The sequence below is a fragment of the Ambystoma mexicanum genome, chromosome 3p, assembly GCF_040938575.1.
Source record: "Ambystoma mexicanum isolate Mex_15411 chromosome 3p, UKY_AmexF1_1, whole genome shotgun sequence".
In the NCBI taxonomy this organism is placed as follows: Eukaryota; Metazoa; Chordata; class Amphibia; order Caudata; family Ambystomatidae; genus Ambystoma; species Ambystoma mexicanum.
In genome coordinates, this window is record NC_090925.1 from 882,616,187 (window position 1) to 882,632,422 (window position 16,236).

General features: G+C 45.5%; 1 protein-coding gene across 1 annotated transcript in view; it reads left to right on the forward strand.

Annotated features, from left to right (window-relative positions):
- PRODH2 (proline dehydrogenase 2) overlaps nucleotides 1-14,122 on the forward strand; it is a 386,146-nt gene extending 372,024 nt beyond the window's left edge. Inside the window, exons 9-10 of the mRNA XM_069649889.1 lie at nucleotides 9,506-9,594; nucleotides 13,741-14,122. Coding sequence (XP_069505990.1) covers nucleotides 9,506-9,594; nucleotides 13,741-13,910 — 259 coding nt within the window. The 3' untranslated portion in view covers nucleotides 13,911-14,122. The remainder of the gene's footprint in view (nucleotides 1-9,505; nucleotides 9,595-13,740) is intronic.
- Nucleotides 14,123-16,236: the final 2,114 nt, after the last annotated feature.

Here is a 16,236-nt window from a genome sequence, read left to right on the forward strand (position 1 = left end):
CCAGTTCCTTATTGTTTTCTCTTTAACATGTTTTTGTTTCCGGCCTGGCAATGTTGCTGCTGCTGGGATTGCGCTGGCTTCCCAAGATGGCCAATTCTGAGGTACGTGCGATGGTGACCAGGGTTGTTGCCACAGCCTTGCATGTGATGCAGGCTTGGGTAAAGATTACTTGCGCTGATATTGGTTGCCAGTGTAGCTCCAGCAGAGTGGGCCGCGATTAGTATCGCTGCTGCAGGATACACTGCCTTGAGTGGTGTGCGGTCAGAGTTGGTGATGGCAGAGAGGAGCCTGGTTCCTACGTTCATGTGTGACAGGTCAAGGGACTATTCTATCGCCCTGAAGTTAGGGCCTCGATTTTGGCCAATAATACGCTATCTGGACCTTTATGGCAACATGAAGTTTAACCCAGAGGTTGCAATCAATAGTTAAGCTTAATGATTTGGCACCTGGTTATAACTTTTGCTGAAAGTATAGGCCTTCAGGAACTGACTTGTCAGACTGGATGAGTGTTTGACTTAACATTTACCACCTCCAGGGGTCACGTCACAGAGCTTGTAGCGCCCCCAGCCCCTGGAGGTCCCCAATCACCTATGGCTGATGTGGCCACAGTGACTTCCTCACAGATACAAAGATCAGTATGCAATATGTGATATGGTAAAACGTATTCTCAGTTACCCGAGATCCCCTAATGCCAGTCTGTTTCCCTTCCTTCTCCCTTGCTCCCATGACCCATTGCTCTTCACGATCCTACCGCGTTCGTCCTTGCCATGACAACCCGGCATTTGGCAAAATAGAATTAGGCTTGTAGTGCTAACTGGGTTTCCTCCTTACTGGCCATATAGTGGTAGATGGGCCATGATATAACCAGGGCTATTGTTCACAGCCTATGGTGTGCTATGTCTTATCAAACCTGGTCACACGTGACAAGATATAATTTGGCTAGGCTGTGCCAAGTGGCTATAATGGAATCTGACCATAGTGTGCAATCCTAATTCAAAGCTTTCCCACGCACTACTCTTCAGTGATGCATGACGAGCCAACTGGACATTATAGATTTAGGCCATCATGTTGTTACTGGGCCTGTTGTATTCTGATCACGTGCTGTGCTAATTGGGCCGATTGGAAACTAAAAATAAAGAGCAAGTAACTAGTAAGGTGTATTGGAACGTGGCCATGATGTTCTAGTAGGCTATCGTAACATCTTGCTATAATGTGCTAACTGGGAATACCTATGTGTGAGGACTTAGGTAGCAGAGTAAATATACAGTAAATGATAGCAATACCTGACATATTGTGATTGGGGGCCAAATCTGACCCCTATGCCCCCCACATGACTCTCCACGAAGGCAGAGAAACGATAGATGTGCTTTACTTTTAGGCCCATCAACGCAATCATCAATGTATCGCAGGTGTGGAAGCGTTATTCGCTCATACAGCTGTTCAGATTATACCCAATCAATGACTTGGACGATATGGAAATTACATCGATCAGGCAAGTCGTCTGACTGCAAAGTCAGAAACCACTGACGTCAGCACTGACATCACGACGTAGCCACATTATACATGAAGTACGTATTCATCCATTCATGAAGTTACACGAAGATGCACTCGTTTATTGCATATGGGCACGAAGCACATACATATCTCTATATTCATATCGCTCACCGAAGCGGAAACTGCAAGACACAAAGTACTCATATATTTACCTTACACATGCTTGACTGCTACTAACATAGAGAAGCCATAGGGAACGATATAGAACCTATAGGTCTCTAAAATGAATGCAAAAGGAGAGACAGCATTCGCGTACAAGAAAAAGCTGACACGATCGCCGCAGCCAGAGGCACGCAGAAATGAGGCACTCGGCCAAGGACAAGTGAAGACGGAAAGTTCCAGTTACCAAGACAATGAGCCACATGCTGAAAATTAGGCTAAAATCCTCATAATCACAAGCAGGACAACTTCATTTTGTGGTCCACACACGTGACCAAGCCGAACAGGACAATGCCCATTCAACCAATGTAGACAAACAGGACTGTTCCCATTGAACCAGAAGGGAAAAAGCTACAAGAGTTGCCCATGAGCTGCTAACTGAATGCACTCTTCCATGCTTAGGTGATCAGAGATGGCAAAATTAGGGAACACTTCCCACATCCATGTTCATTCCCATTGCCTTCAAAAGGTACACTCAGTCTGGTAACTGTCCAGGGTGCCAGGGATGGGAGGACACATTCTGACCAATCCAGATTCACTGTTCACCTGGGGATATAGTTTATTGCAAGGGCCAATGGTCTCTCTGCGACCCTGCAAAATTAATACAAGTGTTTCAGAGCGCGACCAAGCATAGGGAGGGGAACAAGGGAGAACAAAAAAACATGAAAACAACGATCTTATTAGGCCCAGTGACATTAAGAACGCGCAAGTGCATGGAGAAGGGAAAAGGGGGAAAGTGCAAAACAGAGGAGGGAAAAGAATAAATAATAAGATAAATAAATAAAGGCAAGGAAAAGGTGGTAGTGCAGCACGCAAGTGGCAAGTGCATGATTGGTCAGATAGGGTATATCTGATAAGTGCAGAAGAAAGGTGGGGGACTGTATGGGAACAGATACATATCCCAGTGCAATGGATAGGCCGCAGGCAGTGCAGGAGGGAGTCAGGGTGAGCAGGTACCTGGGCCAGAAGGACAGAGGGTGGGTGGCCAGGCGCATGGTGCCAAGAGAGAAAAAACAGGTCAGCAGGGGAGAAGAGGGGCAAAGAAAGAGGCGAAAAGGAAGGTCATGAGTGTCAGGATTAATCAGGTGAGTACAAAGGCAGCGAATATGGCAAGGGAAATGTGCACAAAATCGCACAGTGAATAACCTTGAATCAAACAACGTGCACACAAGAACCACGACTCATAATACTAAAACCCAGGAGTGCAGATAGAGTGAAACAAAAATACCTATATATGAAAAGGGATGTGGGGTAAGCACTTAGAACCTCCTTATGACTGAAAGGAAAGTCGGCAAACTCCTTACCCACTATGCTCTTACAGATACTGACAGCGCTAAGCCCACGTAGAGGGCAAGCAAGGACAGGATCTGTGTGCTGACACTCTGGATGATACTGAATAAGGAACTTAGAAACAGTACTCACGAGAACCGGAAAGACCACTTGAATGTCAGTAAACCCACGAACCCAGTTGATCAAACAAGGACCCAGAAGGCTATAACAGCAATGGATGGAGGATAACTAAATACCTAAGACCTAAGTCAAGGAGCAAGTAGGAATTGTGATTAAAGAAATAGTGAGGAAAACAAAAGGCATTCACACAGGGACTAGTTACTACAGCACCCCACACCTAAATAATCAAATGGGAAATAAATGCAGAAGTGAAATGGAAAACATGGCATGGATCCCAATAGGAAGTAAGGATCAGGAGCAGGGAAAATTATATCACAAAAGGAAACCTTACCCACCCATCCAAGGAGAAAAGGCAGGAAACTAAATCTAAAAAAGGAAAGACTAATGCATCAAGTTTTTCAGTAGCAAAGGACAGCATCAAAGAAATAGAAAACACAGGCAAATTGGGCTGCATCAAAGGGTAAAGCACAGAGAAAGGCTGCCTGCAGACAGAGGAAGACAGAAAAGGAAATCCAGAAAGCAGAAATCAACTAAGCACATGAATCTGAAATCCAGGGTGGAGGAACAAGAAACAGGAACTAGGAACTAGGCACAAAGGCTAGGAACAAGGAACAAGGGACTAGTCACAACAGGAACACTGCAACGATGACCAGCGCTGGACTGAAGTAAACTGAGGCTTTTAAAGCTGCTTAACGAGCACACCCCTCAGGTGTGCCGCCTGCTGCACCTGCAGCCACAGGTGTTGCCTATCCTCCACCCAACCTTGTCCTGCAAGGGAGGAGGTGAGGCAGTGAGCCAGGCATTCTGGGAAGCATAGTCATTTGATTAAAGTAGCATGCTGGCTGCCAAAAACCTGGAATGGATCCGGAAGGGAAGTAACTTGGAAAATAAGGTTTTAGCGCTCCCAATTCATCACAGCACTGTAGTATAAGGTTCGGAGGGAAAGTCCAGTAGGGGATAAACCCCAAATCATGCCCCCAAGTGGTGGGAACGGGAGCGAAGGGAGCGAGCCGTGACAGTATACCCCCTCCCACGGCTGTCTTCGGGCGCCCGCCACCCGCACAAGACATCTTCTTTCCATGATGGGAGTGCCTTTTCTTTGGAGGTGGCACTGATGGAAATGGTGGCCTATGTGCAAAGGCAGATGGACTGGAATGCATAGAATCAGGCTGCAGTCTAGAAAAGTCATAGACAGGCGTCTGGTGAGGAAGATATTCAAGGGTCGAAGAAAGGCATGAAGGACTTGCAGGATCTGAAGCCGAGTTGGAAGGCCCAGGAAACTCGGTCACTGGGAGCGGACATGCGGGAGGCTTCAGGAAATGTTTATGTTCAGCAATTAGAGATGTTGGCGGCAGAGGTAGAGGTTTGGATTTTCTTCTGTCATCCATCTGGGAAAAGGCTTGTGGTTGAAAGTGATTAAGGTTCGCCTGCACATGTTCTACTCCTTGGAGGCCTGGAAGTCCAATGGGTTGTACGAGGCTGGTACTCCTGGTGACAGTTGAGTAGCCACTTTGTTGCACGTGGGATACGACAGCAGGGACATTTGGCGTACAGATAGAAGTGATAGACGCAGTACTTGGTACATCAGACACACTCGCAGCAGGAGCAATAACAGGCACATCTTGAACTGCAGCAGTCATTCCCTTCCTTTGGCTGCTAGCACTCGACTGGTGCTTCTTGGCGGAATTCTGTTGCATAAGTCCTGCAGGTAATACGCCGGTCTGCACCACTCCCTGTGTATACCCAGGTGAGTGGTTCTGACCCATCACTTCGGCCGACTTGATGACTCTGAAGCGGGAGCTGGCAAAAGTCTCAAACTCTGATGCTGCATATTCAGGAGGCTCTGATGCTAAAGTGGAGCAGTTGGGAGAATCGTCTTGTATAAAAGGCAGGCATTCTGGTGATCCCCCTGCAGCATAAGAAAGGCATGCTGGACGTTCATCGGCAGTAAATGGTTGGGATTCAGGAGGACTCTCTGGAGCGGTAGAAAATACAGTAGGATCTGATGGTGTAGACAGGTTTACCTCTGATATTGGAAGCGAGGCTAAGCAGGATACCGGTGTCTCATGAACTGAAGGCAAACAAGCAGTAGGCTCTGGGACTGAAGACATGCACTTATGATGGACTACCGGAGGCTCTCTGGCTGAAGGATGATCTTCTGGATGAGTCACTGTAGCTGAAGACAGGCAGGCCAGAGGAAACTTTGAGGCTGAAGGCATGCAAGTTGGAGCAATCTCGGTAGCTGAATCCAAACATGTCCGGGTCTTTCGGACTGACCACGTGCATGGTGGAGGCTCTTGAGTAAATGGCAGACATGGCAGCGGTTCATTGATTGAAGACACGTGTGCCAAAGATGACTGCAGGGCTGTGGATTGGATCATAGAAGAGTCAATGTTTGTAGGGGGCCAGACAGAAATCTCAGAAGTTGACAGACACATTTGTGGCTCAGGAATGGTGGGCACCTTTAGGGCAGTAGACTCCTTGGCACCACTAGCCAAAGACTGGGCTGTACCCTTGCAGTCCCTTTCCTTAGTGGGTGACTCAGAGTCTCTTCCTTTGTAGAAGTCAAAATCAACCAGAGGAATCACCATAGTAAAGTCTCTGTTAATCAGGATTTCGCCAATTGTCCATTCCTCTGTCTTGGCTTCTGAAAGTGGCAGATTATCAATCAACAGTTCAGGAGTAGCCTGCCGAGTCTTTGGTTCTATATACTGTGGAATGAGTACATCAGAACATGAATGCTGTACTGTCTCTGACTGTTCGTTGTGATCAGAGTTGACAGAAGGAAGAATGAACCCAGAGGTAACATCGTTTTCCACATCAGCTTGAACCTCTACTTCAGTCTCAGCAGCTGGATCAAGAGCAGGGTCTAAGCCTACAGAAGTGACTGATTCTGTGTATGCCACCATTGTGGATTGTGTTTGGAAATCAGAAGCATGTATGTGTTCAAGCTCAGAATTATGACAAACTGCTACACAGGAAATTTTAGGTAAAGGAGTGGCTTGTAAATCTTCAGCTAACAGCAATCCCTGAGAAACAGCAGAACAATTGTCAGAAACTGTGCCCAGATTAAGCGCTGTGCTAGAAGAAAGACTTTCACTCCCAATAGATCTAACATATTGACAAATATCATGGTTTACCAAAGTCTCTGCACTCAGGGGCTGAACAGTGTTCACTTCATCAACATCAACAGATAAAGTCTGAGGTGTATACAGTAAAGAGTGCAAGGTCTTATTCTCTTCTTGTAAAGAAATTAATTCTTGTCTTGAAAATCTGTGTGCTGACACTCTGGATGATACTGAATAAGGAACTTAGAAACAGTACTCACGAGAACCGGAAAGACCACTTGAATGTCAGTAAACCCACGAACCCAGTTGATCAAACAAGGACCCAGAAGGCTATAACAGCAATGGGTGGAGGATAACTAAATACCTATTGTGATTAAAGAAATAGTGAGGAAAACAAAAGGCATTCACACAGGGACTAGTTACTACAGCACCCCACACCTAAATAATCAAATGGGAAATAAATGCAGAAGTGAAATGGAAAACATGGCATGGATCCCAATAGAAAGTAAGGATCAGGAGCAGGGAAAATGAAATCACAAAAGGAAACCTTACCCACCAATCCAAGGAGAAAAGGCAGGAAACTAAATCTAAAAAAGGAAAGACTAATGCATCAAGTTTTTCAGTAGCAAAGGACAGCATCAAAGAAATAGAAAACACAGGCAAATTGGGCTGCATCAAAGGGTAAAGCACAGAGAAAGGCTGCCTGCAGACAGAGGAAGACAGAAAAGGAAATCCAGAAAGCAGAAATCAATTAAGCACATGAATCTCAAATCCAGGGCAGAGGAACAAGAAACAGGAACTAGGAACTAGGCACAAAGGCTAGGAACAAGGGACTAGTCACAACAGGAACACTGCAACGATGACCAGCGCTGGACTGAAGTAAACTGAGGCTTTTAAAGCTGCTTAACGAGCACACCCCTCAGGTGTGCCGCCTGCTGCACCTGCAGCCACAGGTGTTGCCTATCCTCCACCCAACCTTGTCCTGCAAGGGAGGAGGTGAGGCAGAGAGCCAGGCATTCTGGGAAGCATAGTCATTAGATTAACGTAGCATGCTGGCTGCCAAAAACCTGGAATGGATCCGGAAGGGAAGTAACTTGGAAAATAAGGTTTTAGCGCTCCCAATTCATCACAGCACTGTAGTATAAGGTTCGGAGGGAAAGACCAGTAGGGGATAAACCCCAAATCATGCCCCCAAGTGGTGGGAACGGGAGCGAAGGGAGCGAGCCGTGACAATGAGGTGTTTCTGGAACCGGAGATGGTCCTCCTCAAGTTTCAAGGTGGCAGGGAGGCTGTTCCAAAGGGAGGCCCCAGCCGAAGACAGAGATCTACCCCAAGCTCGTTTTGTTGAAAAACGACTGACCCTGAGGAAATTTGAAGTAGATGAGCGAAGGGCTCAGGAGGGGAGGTATTTACGGAGGGCTAGTTGAAGGTAGATTGATTCTAGTAGAGGTGGTGCTAGGAGGGGCCCCTAGACATGGCTATCCAATTGTAGAACTAACCTGTACATCTTCTATATGTATCCTACCCAAACTGACCAATGTAAATGTCCGATAGGTTTCTGGGATGGAACTTGGATTTGTGATGTCACATTGGGATAAAACCATGTGGCACATGCTTAGAAGAGGAGGGCTCCATAGGAAACTTGTTTTTCTGGTGTGATCCCTGTTATTTTGTTTGCTAATAAAAGACAGTAACTTTTCCCCATGGCTGATTCATCCATTCTCATGGTGGGGAGTCTTTGATGGGCCCAAGTTTTCTCTGCTGATAATTGGGGTGACTGCTGGAGGACCCTGGCCACATCTATAAAATATGATGAGAGTGCTAATGAAAATCATGAGCAAGCCTGACAAATAATCATAGTTCCTTGTCACGTGATGGCAAAAGTTGCCAAATAATTTTACTCAGTATTTATACAAGCCAAAAGACTGCCTTCGATGCTTGCTTTTTCTTGCTTTGTCTAGCAAGTTCCTCCTGTTTCTCTGACTGTATGAGTAGTTAATAACCTGCTTAATGAGCAAGTGTTTGCGAGGTTGTATCCAAAGAAGTGAATCAAGGACACCCTCTCCAGGCAGTACCTTCCAATGCATTACTTTTGGTTTGAAATTGTTGGAAAAAATAACAATATTGGATTTCTCCCCGTTAATTATGAGATTGTTCTTGATAGAGTAGTTGAAGAATAAATGTAGCTTTCTTGGAAGCCAATTGCCGTTTTTATTTATTTTTAAACTGCCCTTCGGCAAATGTTAGGCAGTTTAACTTTAGATGGCCTAACAAAGCAGGATAAGTAGTTGCCTCTGACCAGAGAATTTCCAGGTCACAGATATAAAGACTGAAGAGTGTAGGTGCCAGGGCGCAACCCTGTCTATGTCCTACAAAGCTCTGTACTGGTCCTGACACACTTCCCTCCTTTGTTAGCCTAATCTTGATGTTTGCATTCTTGTGAATATTAGCCATTAATTGGACGAGTTTCAAGGGTACAGAATACCTGAGAAGCTTGTTCCACAAGAGAGTTCGATGCACTCTGTTGAAAGCACTACTAATATCGCGTGACGCCATGTAGATGGTGCCAGAAACCCCCTTTTTCACTGACTCCAATAGATGGCCCATGACTGTAGCGTTTAGGTCAGTGCCCACACCTACTCTGAAGCCCACCTGGAAGTGATTGATCACTCCAAGATGTGACAGCAAAGGATTCAAGTCACGCGAAAGGAGAGAAGAGAATCTTTTGCTGGCAGCATCTAGGAGTGCTATAGGCCTACATTTGTTTGGATTGTTAGTTACGCCCTTTTTAAAGATGGGAATAATAATAGATTCATTCCAGGAGGGATGAAAAGGATGGTTGGAGAAGATAGAAGAAAGTAAGACCCCCAAAGGTCTGACCCAAGCCTCCGGATTGCTCTTCAGCAAAACAGGTGCCAGCCCATCAGGTCTGGGGGCTCTAGATGCCTTGGCCTATGAGATGCCCCAAAGCAGATCTTCTTCACCCCATAGATAGAGGGCCGGATCTGGGAGTTATGACAATCAGGGCTCCTCCAAAACTTCCCTTTCAGGATGTGTATACTTAGTTACATAGTAGTTTAACCAAGGGGATTCTGGTATTTGACATGACGTAGTGGGTTTGGACGAGCCTAGATTGCTCCCCACCATAGCCCAAAATTCTGCAGTGTTGCAATGTTTGAGCTTTTCGAGAATGTTTTGGTTATCCTTGAGGTGAGTTTGTGTCTTGAGGTTCTTCACAAAGTTCTTGAAACCCTGCAGTATTTGTCGCTTTCTTTTAGCTAATAACCTGCTTAATAACCGTTTTCTTCTCTCAGGATGGAAGAGCTTGGAATTCCGAGAGATGCAGGAACAGTTTGCTTTGGGCAATTGCTGGGGATGTGTGACCAGGTGTCCCTCACTCTAGGTAAGCCAGACTCTCCTCTCTCATCTCCCTTAGGGGTTCACAGGGGTTGGCTCATTACCTGACTACATGTGGTGTCCAAAGTCCCAAAGTCAATTCACTAACAACGGTTTCTGCAGTGTGTCAGCAGATATTTGATCGGAGGGGATTCTTTCACAAACAGCCCATCCCCAACACTAAAGTCTGAGTGCGTCACACACTGCAGACACAGAAAACACTAGTAAGTCAAGCTCAGCAACACAGCCTAAAGAAGTGTGTCTGCACCCCTCAAAGTCAATGATCTTCTCTATCACTCAAAAACCATTGTAATCAGCAGAACCATTACTCTTACTCCTCCTCATCACAGTACTTAATTCGGAAGACACCAGCCTTTTTCACAGGAGCTTGTTATCAATCGTTTCTTTTTCCTTTCTATCTGGAATATAAGAACACCCAGAAAACATTGAACCACATGCCTATTTCCATGGAGAGGATACGCGATCAGGTTGGGATGGGTGGGTGTAAGTGCTGTTAAGAGGAGTAGGAGGACTAGGAGTAATGAAGATCACAGCAGTGTTTGAAATTTAGGGGAGTTGGGAGCTATTTAGCTCCTGCTTGTGGCCTAGAGGAGCCTGGTTAGCTTGACACCAACAGCTACCAGGAGCTACTTTTGGCTCCCCGTGCCAACTGATGCCAAATACACATATGTGGATTTTACTCTGCGCGTTTGGGACAATTTTTATAAACAAGCATTAGGACACATCTGCGTGACACTTAAAGCATATGGGGCTATAAATAATGGACAAAGTAATATATTTGTATCTTATCTGGAAATTAGATTTGCAGAATGCTATGTACTAGCTTCTGGTTCCCCAGTGGTAGCTACTGGTCACTGGTTAATGCTTGATACCCAGGAGCTGCTTTTAGCTCCTGCTTATCAGATATTAATATCGACCCCTGCACAGTAAGAAGTCAGAAGATGGAGGACCGTTCACTTAGCTGAGAAAATTACACTGATCAGAGAATACTGCAACACCTAGTGTCATTTTATTGAAACATTACGTAACCAAGCTAACCCCAGTCTCTGTCAACTTCACCTGCTGCGTTCATTATACTGATTGTGCATGGACACTGACTTCTGTTTATTTAATTTAGCTCCATTTACAGCATCTTCACTATTATAAATGGGGGACAGGGCGCATATACGGGTTAGTGTACTCTGCTACTCCTTTCCATTCTTTCGATGGATATCATCCATGCACTTCGTCAGACTGATCGACGCTCTGAGTAGGAGCCAAGGGCACGGTGCCCTCACCTTCATGCTGATTAAGTATCCACTCCCTCACGGGTGGATCCTCCGTCTCCTCCCCATATATCTTCCACAATTCTAGAATAGCTAATCGCCTTCGCAATTTTTTACCTTTGTATGCAGCATGTAAATATGTCATCATGTGTTGCAACACGGATTTCAAAAGGTTCCCCTCTTGGGGCCAAGGCATGAATATTTTGCCAGCTGTACCTTTAACCCATTCCAAATGGTATTTGTGGATGTTATCTTTATATCTAGGCAACGATTTACATAATGCATATGTGTCTCCCATAATGGCACGTCACACTCTTGACTGCTGATAATTACCAGACTGTAATATACCTTCAAATCGTATTACCTCTTCAATGAAAATGGTCAAAGTTAATGGAAAAGCCGGCTTTATTAACAATCCACATAAAGCAGGGACAGCAGTAAGTGCACAGGTCTCAAGAGCTCCCAAAAGTTACAATGCAGAACAATATATTATAAATGGGAACGAACGCGTCATGACTGACGTAATATCACAATCTTAGTTGCAAAAACCTATGAGGTTGAGGGATTGGTTTAGGGAATTGTCTACATATACATTGTATATGGGTTAGTCTTTTCATTGGCCATAACTATCTGATGGCTCTACGTAAGACCATCTATAAATTGATAAAGGAAAGAAAGACATAATCTTAGCAACAGGTAATTGGCTAATGCAACAATTGCAGGGCGGCATCACATCAAGAGTTTTAATTGGTTGGCATCTATCCTACAAACCTTGAGCACTTGGCAGGTCATCAGCACATGTGCAAAAATAGTGGTGGGGGAGTGACACCCAGGAACTGCATCTTCGATTTAAATAAGACACAATCCCTCATTTCCTTTGCCACAAGCAAGGTCATCTAGCTTTGTACTTGGCCTTGTGTGGCATCTCTTGTTCTGGGAATTTGTGGGGAGTCGAGCAGGTGCCTGTCTGTGTCTGGAGTTAATGAATGGACGATGTCCTCCAATTATAGGTCAAGAGTGAGAAGACAACATTTTGAATTATTTTGCTCGTCTTTTACTGTAATTTTAGCTCATATTAATACGGGTATTAGTACCCTTTTTGGACACTGGAGACTTCGTTAATCAATTCCTTATACAGTATTAAGCCTTTAATTAGTCAACACCTGGCATTCAAACACTATTTGTTCTTTAGTTAATCTAAGAGAAATATATCTTACGCATGGGAATTATCTTCTGTTCTCTTGGAGCTATCCAGACCTCCATTATTTTGCAGTTACCTTGCAAGGGGACCGCGCAGCCACTGTCTGGCCTGCACGGATCTGAATGTTGCTTATTCAGCCAGTCTTATCTCCCTGCAACCTCAAGGCTTCTCGTTCACTCTAATGCAGGCCTGCCGTCCATTTTATACAAGATGGCCACTCATCGCTGTTGAGTTTCTACGTTTATCAAGCTATATGTTTATATCGTTCATGTAGTATTTCAGAGTATACAATGATTATGTTATGTTCTTAAAGTCTACATGGGGCAAGCAAAATTCTTTGTGTCTAAATGCACGTTTGACCTAGTGTTCGTGTTTCTTCATGGTGTGTGCATATCTGCTTCATGTTCATTGTACTCTCGTGTGTCAGTTTGGCAGTGAGGTCACTTGCTCTCGTCATCTTCAGTTACATCCGGTTCATTTCTTCTTGTATTGTTCCAGTATAAAGTATGTATGGTTGCCTTAGTTTACAGCGTCTCTCACCCTTACAGTATAGAGGCAAGGAGGGGCTGTTGCCATGAAAAGCATAGTCATCTGCCTCGAGTCAGTCCGTCATACTAGGGAGGACATGTGTGGGTCTCCTGCCACTAGGCAGATAGCCTTTACACACCATTCCACTGCCAGGCTGATACTGGATGGTGCTCAGATGAATCAGAGTTTCAACTTCCGCTGAAGTGAATTTTGTGCTGTCTCTGCCTACCAGCTTGAATAAAAGATGTAAAATTAGTGAACTGGATAACAAAGCAGCAATTTGGGGTATTCACCAGGGCATTCCTTAAATGGATGGCATAGCATGGGCACATTCCCAGTGACCATTTTCAGCCAGAGACCCGGGCCATGGCGCGATGATCCAGGGTGTTCCCCATGTACAGCCTCCTGGCCCATAATGACCACATTTTTAAATTAACAAGGGGGGGGGGCCCTGGGAATCCTTCTGCCAGACATTAGTCCTGGTTACGAGAGACTTACCCAGAGTCTTTAGCTTACTATCTTTCACAGAGAAGAAATATCCCAAACATATCAGTCTTTGTCCTGTCCTGGAGCAGTCCAGCACTGAAGTGCTAGGCAATTCTCCTCTGAACAAGAGTGCCAACAGCACACCCAGACAGGTGTTTCGTTCTGGTTGGACCTCATCAGTAGGGTGGAGCTGTGCCTCTCTAAGAATAGTGAGCAGTAGTATGCAGAAAATGAAACCAGATGGGAGCAATGGATGTAACAGTACATACAATAGGTTCAATGTTGACAGGCAAAGTAATGGTGCAAACAAATAAATGGCATGGCTGTGTATTTACAGTAGGGGGTCATGGGGAGGGGGGGAATTATGTCCTGGGTTACAGCCCGTATGCAGGCAGAGGAGGAGTTTAAGGGTTGATCTGAGTGCAGGGATAGATAGGGAGCTCCTAGTAATGAAGGTTGAGGATCCCAGCGATGAGGGACAAAAGCGAGAGCCAGCACCTGTGATGGGGTGGGGGGAGAAGGACTGAGTGGGGCAGTGGAGTCCAGCAACCAAGAAGTCGAGTAAGGGGTGATGGAGGGCATTGCTTGCACACTTCGAAAGCAGGAAGCATCTGAACGTCTCTCTGAATGTGGATCTTTTTTCCCCTCCCAGGCCAGGCTGGATTTGCCATCTACAAGTCCATCCCCTATGGATCTGTCATGGACGTGATTCCGTACCTCGTCCGCCGAGCCCAGGAGAACCAAAGTGTCCTGCTCGGTATCCGGAAGGAGCGGGACTTGCTGCAGAAGGAGATGAAGAGGCGCCTCATGCGACGATCCTAAAGGCAGAGATACTGCTGTCAGTGGCACTGGGACAGAAGCAGGGTGTTACCTTTCTAGCCATAAGGCCTCAGTGGCAGCACCACCCTTCTTGCACAATAACCTGCCAAGATGGGCCCGCAAACAATAGGCCATGCCGGCTTCTTCCTTCAGCTTTTTTATATTTCATTTCTGATCTTGTTTTTAATATTGAGAAAATGATTTCATTAAAGTGAATGCAAAGCTACTTATTCGTCTGCACATCTCTCCTCCATTTTTGTGTGACACGTTGAAAGGGTTGTTCAAAACTGAGCTAAGTTTCTCATGGTTGGGGAGGTTGGTTCAGGCCTAACATCCGCAGTTGGTGGTGGTAAATCACACGAGTAGTAGTTCTGGCCACCATTCCCTCTCCGAGTTGATGTGCAAGATATCCTTGTCAGAAGGTTGATGTAGGTTCTCACTTCCAACCTTTACAGTGATGGTCTCTGATCAAATGTAAGTTAAGCGTGTTTTTCCCTTCTATTCACTCTTCATACATTCCATCCCAGAGTCTTCAGGGCACTGCTGCGCATCACCAAGGTTCACATGGCTCACCTGTCCTTTATTTGAACGTTATTAGAGCTTAACCTGCAACACCAAGGTGGATTCTGGGTGCTAAAATTAGATGGCAGTAGGAATAACAGGAAACTAACGAGGAACAATGCATGCCTCGGTATCCTTCCCGAAATCCAGGTTGTACTGATCCTTCTTGTAGGCCTAAGGGAAGGGGTTCCTGTGGTAACTTCCCAAGATGGCCCTCAGTCCTAGCCTTGTTGTGAGGTTGGGTTTGATGGACAAGATGGAGGATTGGAAGGGGGCTGAATTTTGATGATGAGAGGTGGGTTAGGGCAAAAAGAAATCAGCAAGTAATCCAATAAGCAGAGGGTTCATAAACATCTTTAATGGCAATCAGCAAACAGCAAAGCAGACATTCAGAGGACAGGACGGTATGAGCACACCAAGATCTCAGAGCCCTGACCATGCAACAACGAATGAACCCGCACAAATACATTGGTTCTTATACCTGCTCATAGTATAGGTGTTTATGGGAGGGGTGTGTCGAACAAAGCGTAACAAATAGCCCCCTGATTATTTTACAGACTCTCACTGGCAGGTCCATAAATCTTGACAAGATTCCCATGTCTGGGGAGGGAACCTGGCTGCGAATGAGGCATATCAGCTTTACCTTGTCCAGACTATAGAACACAAAGCACCAAGTTAACGCCTGGTCCGCCTAATGTTACTAGTTTCAACAATAGAGCAGTCTCACTGAGTGAGGTGTGGCACAAATTCTCGCTGGCAGAAGCCAAAACGGGAATACATATGAAGCGAGCAGCATCTTGCAGCATAAATAGGGACGCATTTCTCTGCCCAAGCATGTGCACAACTACTTCAGTTAGGCCTAGTAGATTCATGGGGGAACACAATAGTATGCTAGGAATTAGTGAGGCACTTCACAATAGTAAAGCGCACAGGGCTAAGTTAAACATGTGATACATTGCAGCACAGTTCTAATTTGTCCACAACAGGTGGGAGGTAAGGAGACCATGGTTGAATCGTTTTATATATAATCTTTGAAGTCTGGAGAAGGCAGAGGGGAAAGTGTGGAGAATCCATTGCCCTTGTGAGGCCTGGCAGAGATAAAGGCATTGACAACACTAACTTTGTCAGTGAAGGAGGACTTTCTTTGGTACCGCTTGTACAGGCATGTCTTGAAGGCTTGATTTATGTAATCAACTTGACTCAACTCTTAACTTTTTACTGCTGCTTTTTAGGATGAGGTCCTGCTGGAAAATTGATCAGCCCAGTGCAGCGAGGTCAATGATAAGGTGGTCATCTATGATTGCCATGTGTGATGAATCGCAGGATTCAGTCACTTCTTCCGGGGGGAGCCTTTCCCTGTGAGGCTAGGGAGGTTAGCCGCCTGCTATGCAGTACCCTCTCTAGGGGTAGAGGCAAGTGGGACCTTACCAGGAGAGACTCCCCCTGTGGGGACAAGAACTCCCATTCGGCCAAGGAACTCCCTAAGGTAATCAATCCAAAACCATCAGTAAAGACCAAGCCTCCGAAAAGCCTAGCCAATATCTGTTTCTGTGATTTTCAACCAGTGGTATACTATAAAGGAGTATATTTTGATGAGAAGAGGAAGAGGAAGAAGAAGAGGAGGAAGAAGAAGAAGAATCAATCAACCCTACACACATCAAAACATAGACAAGCCTCTTGCACATACATCTACAGGTAGATGCAGACCGTTGTCGCAATGGCCCCCCCTACACACTTAATCCGCAGACCACTCCATGTACACAAACCC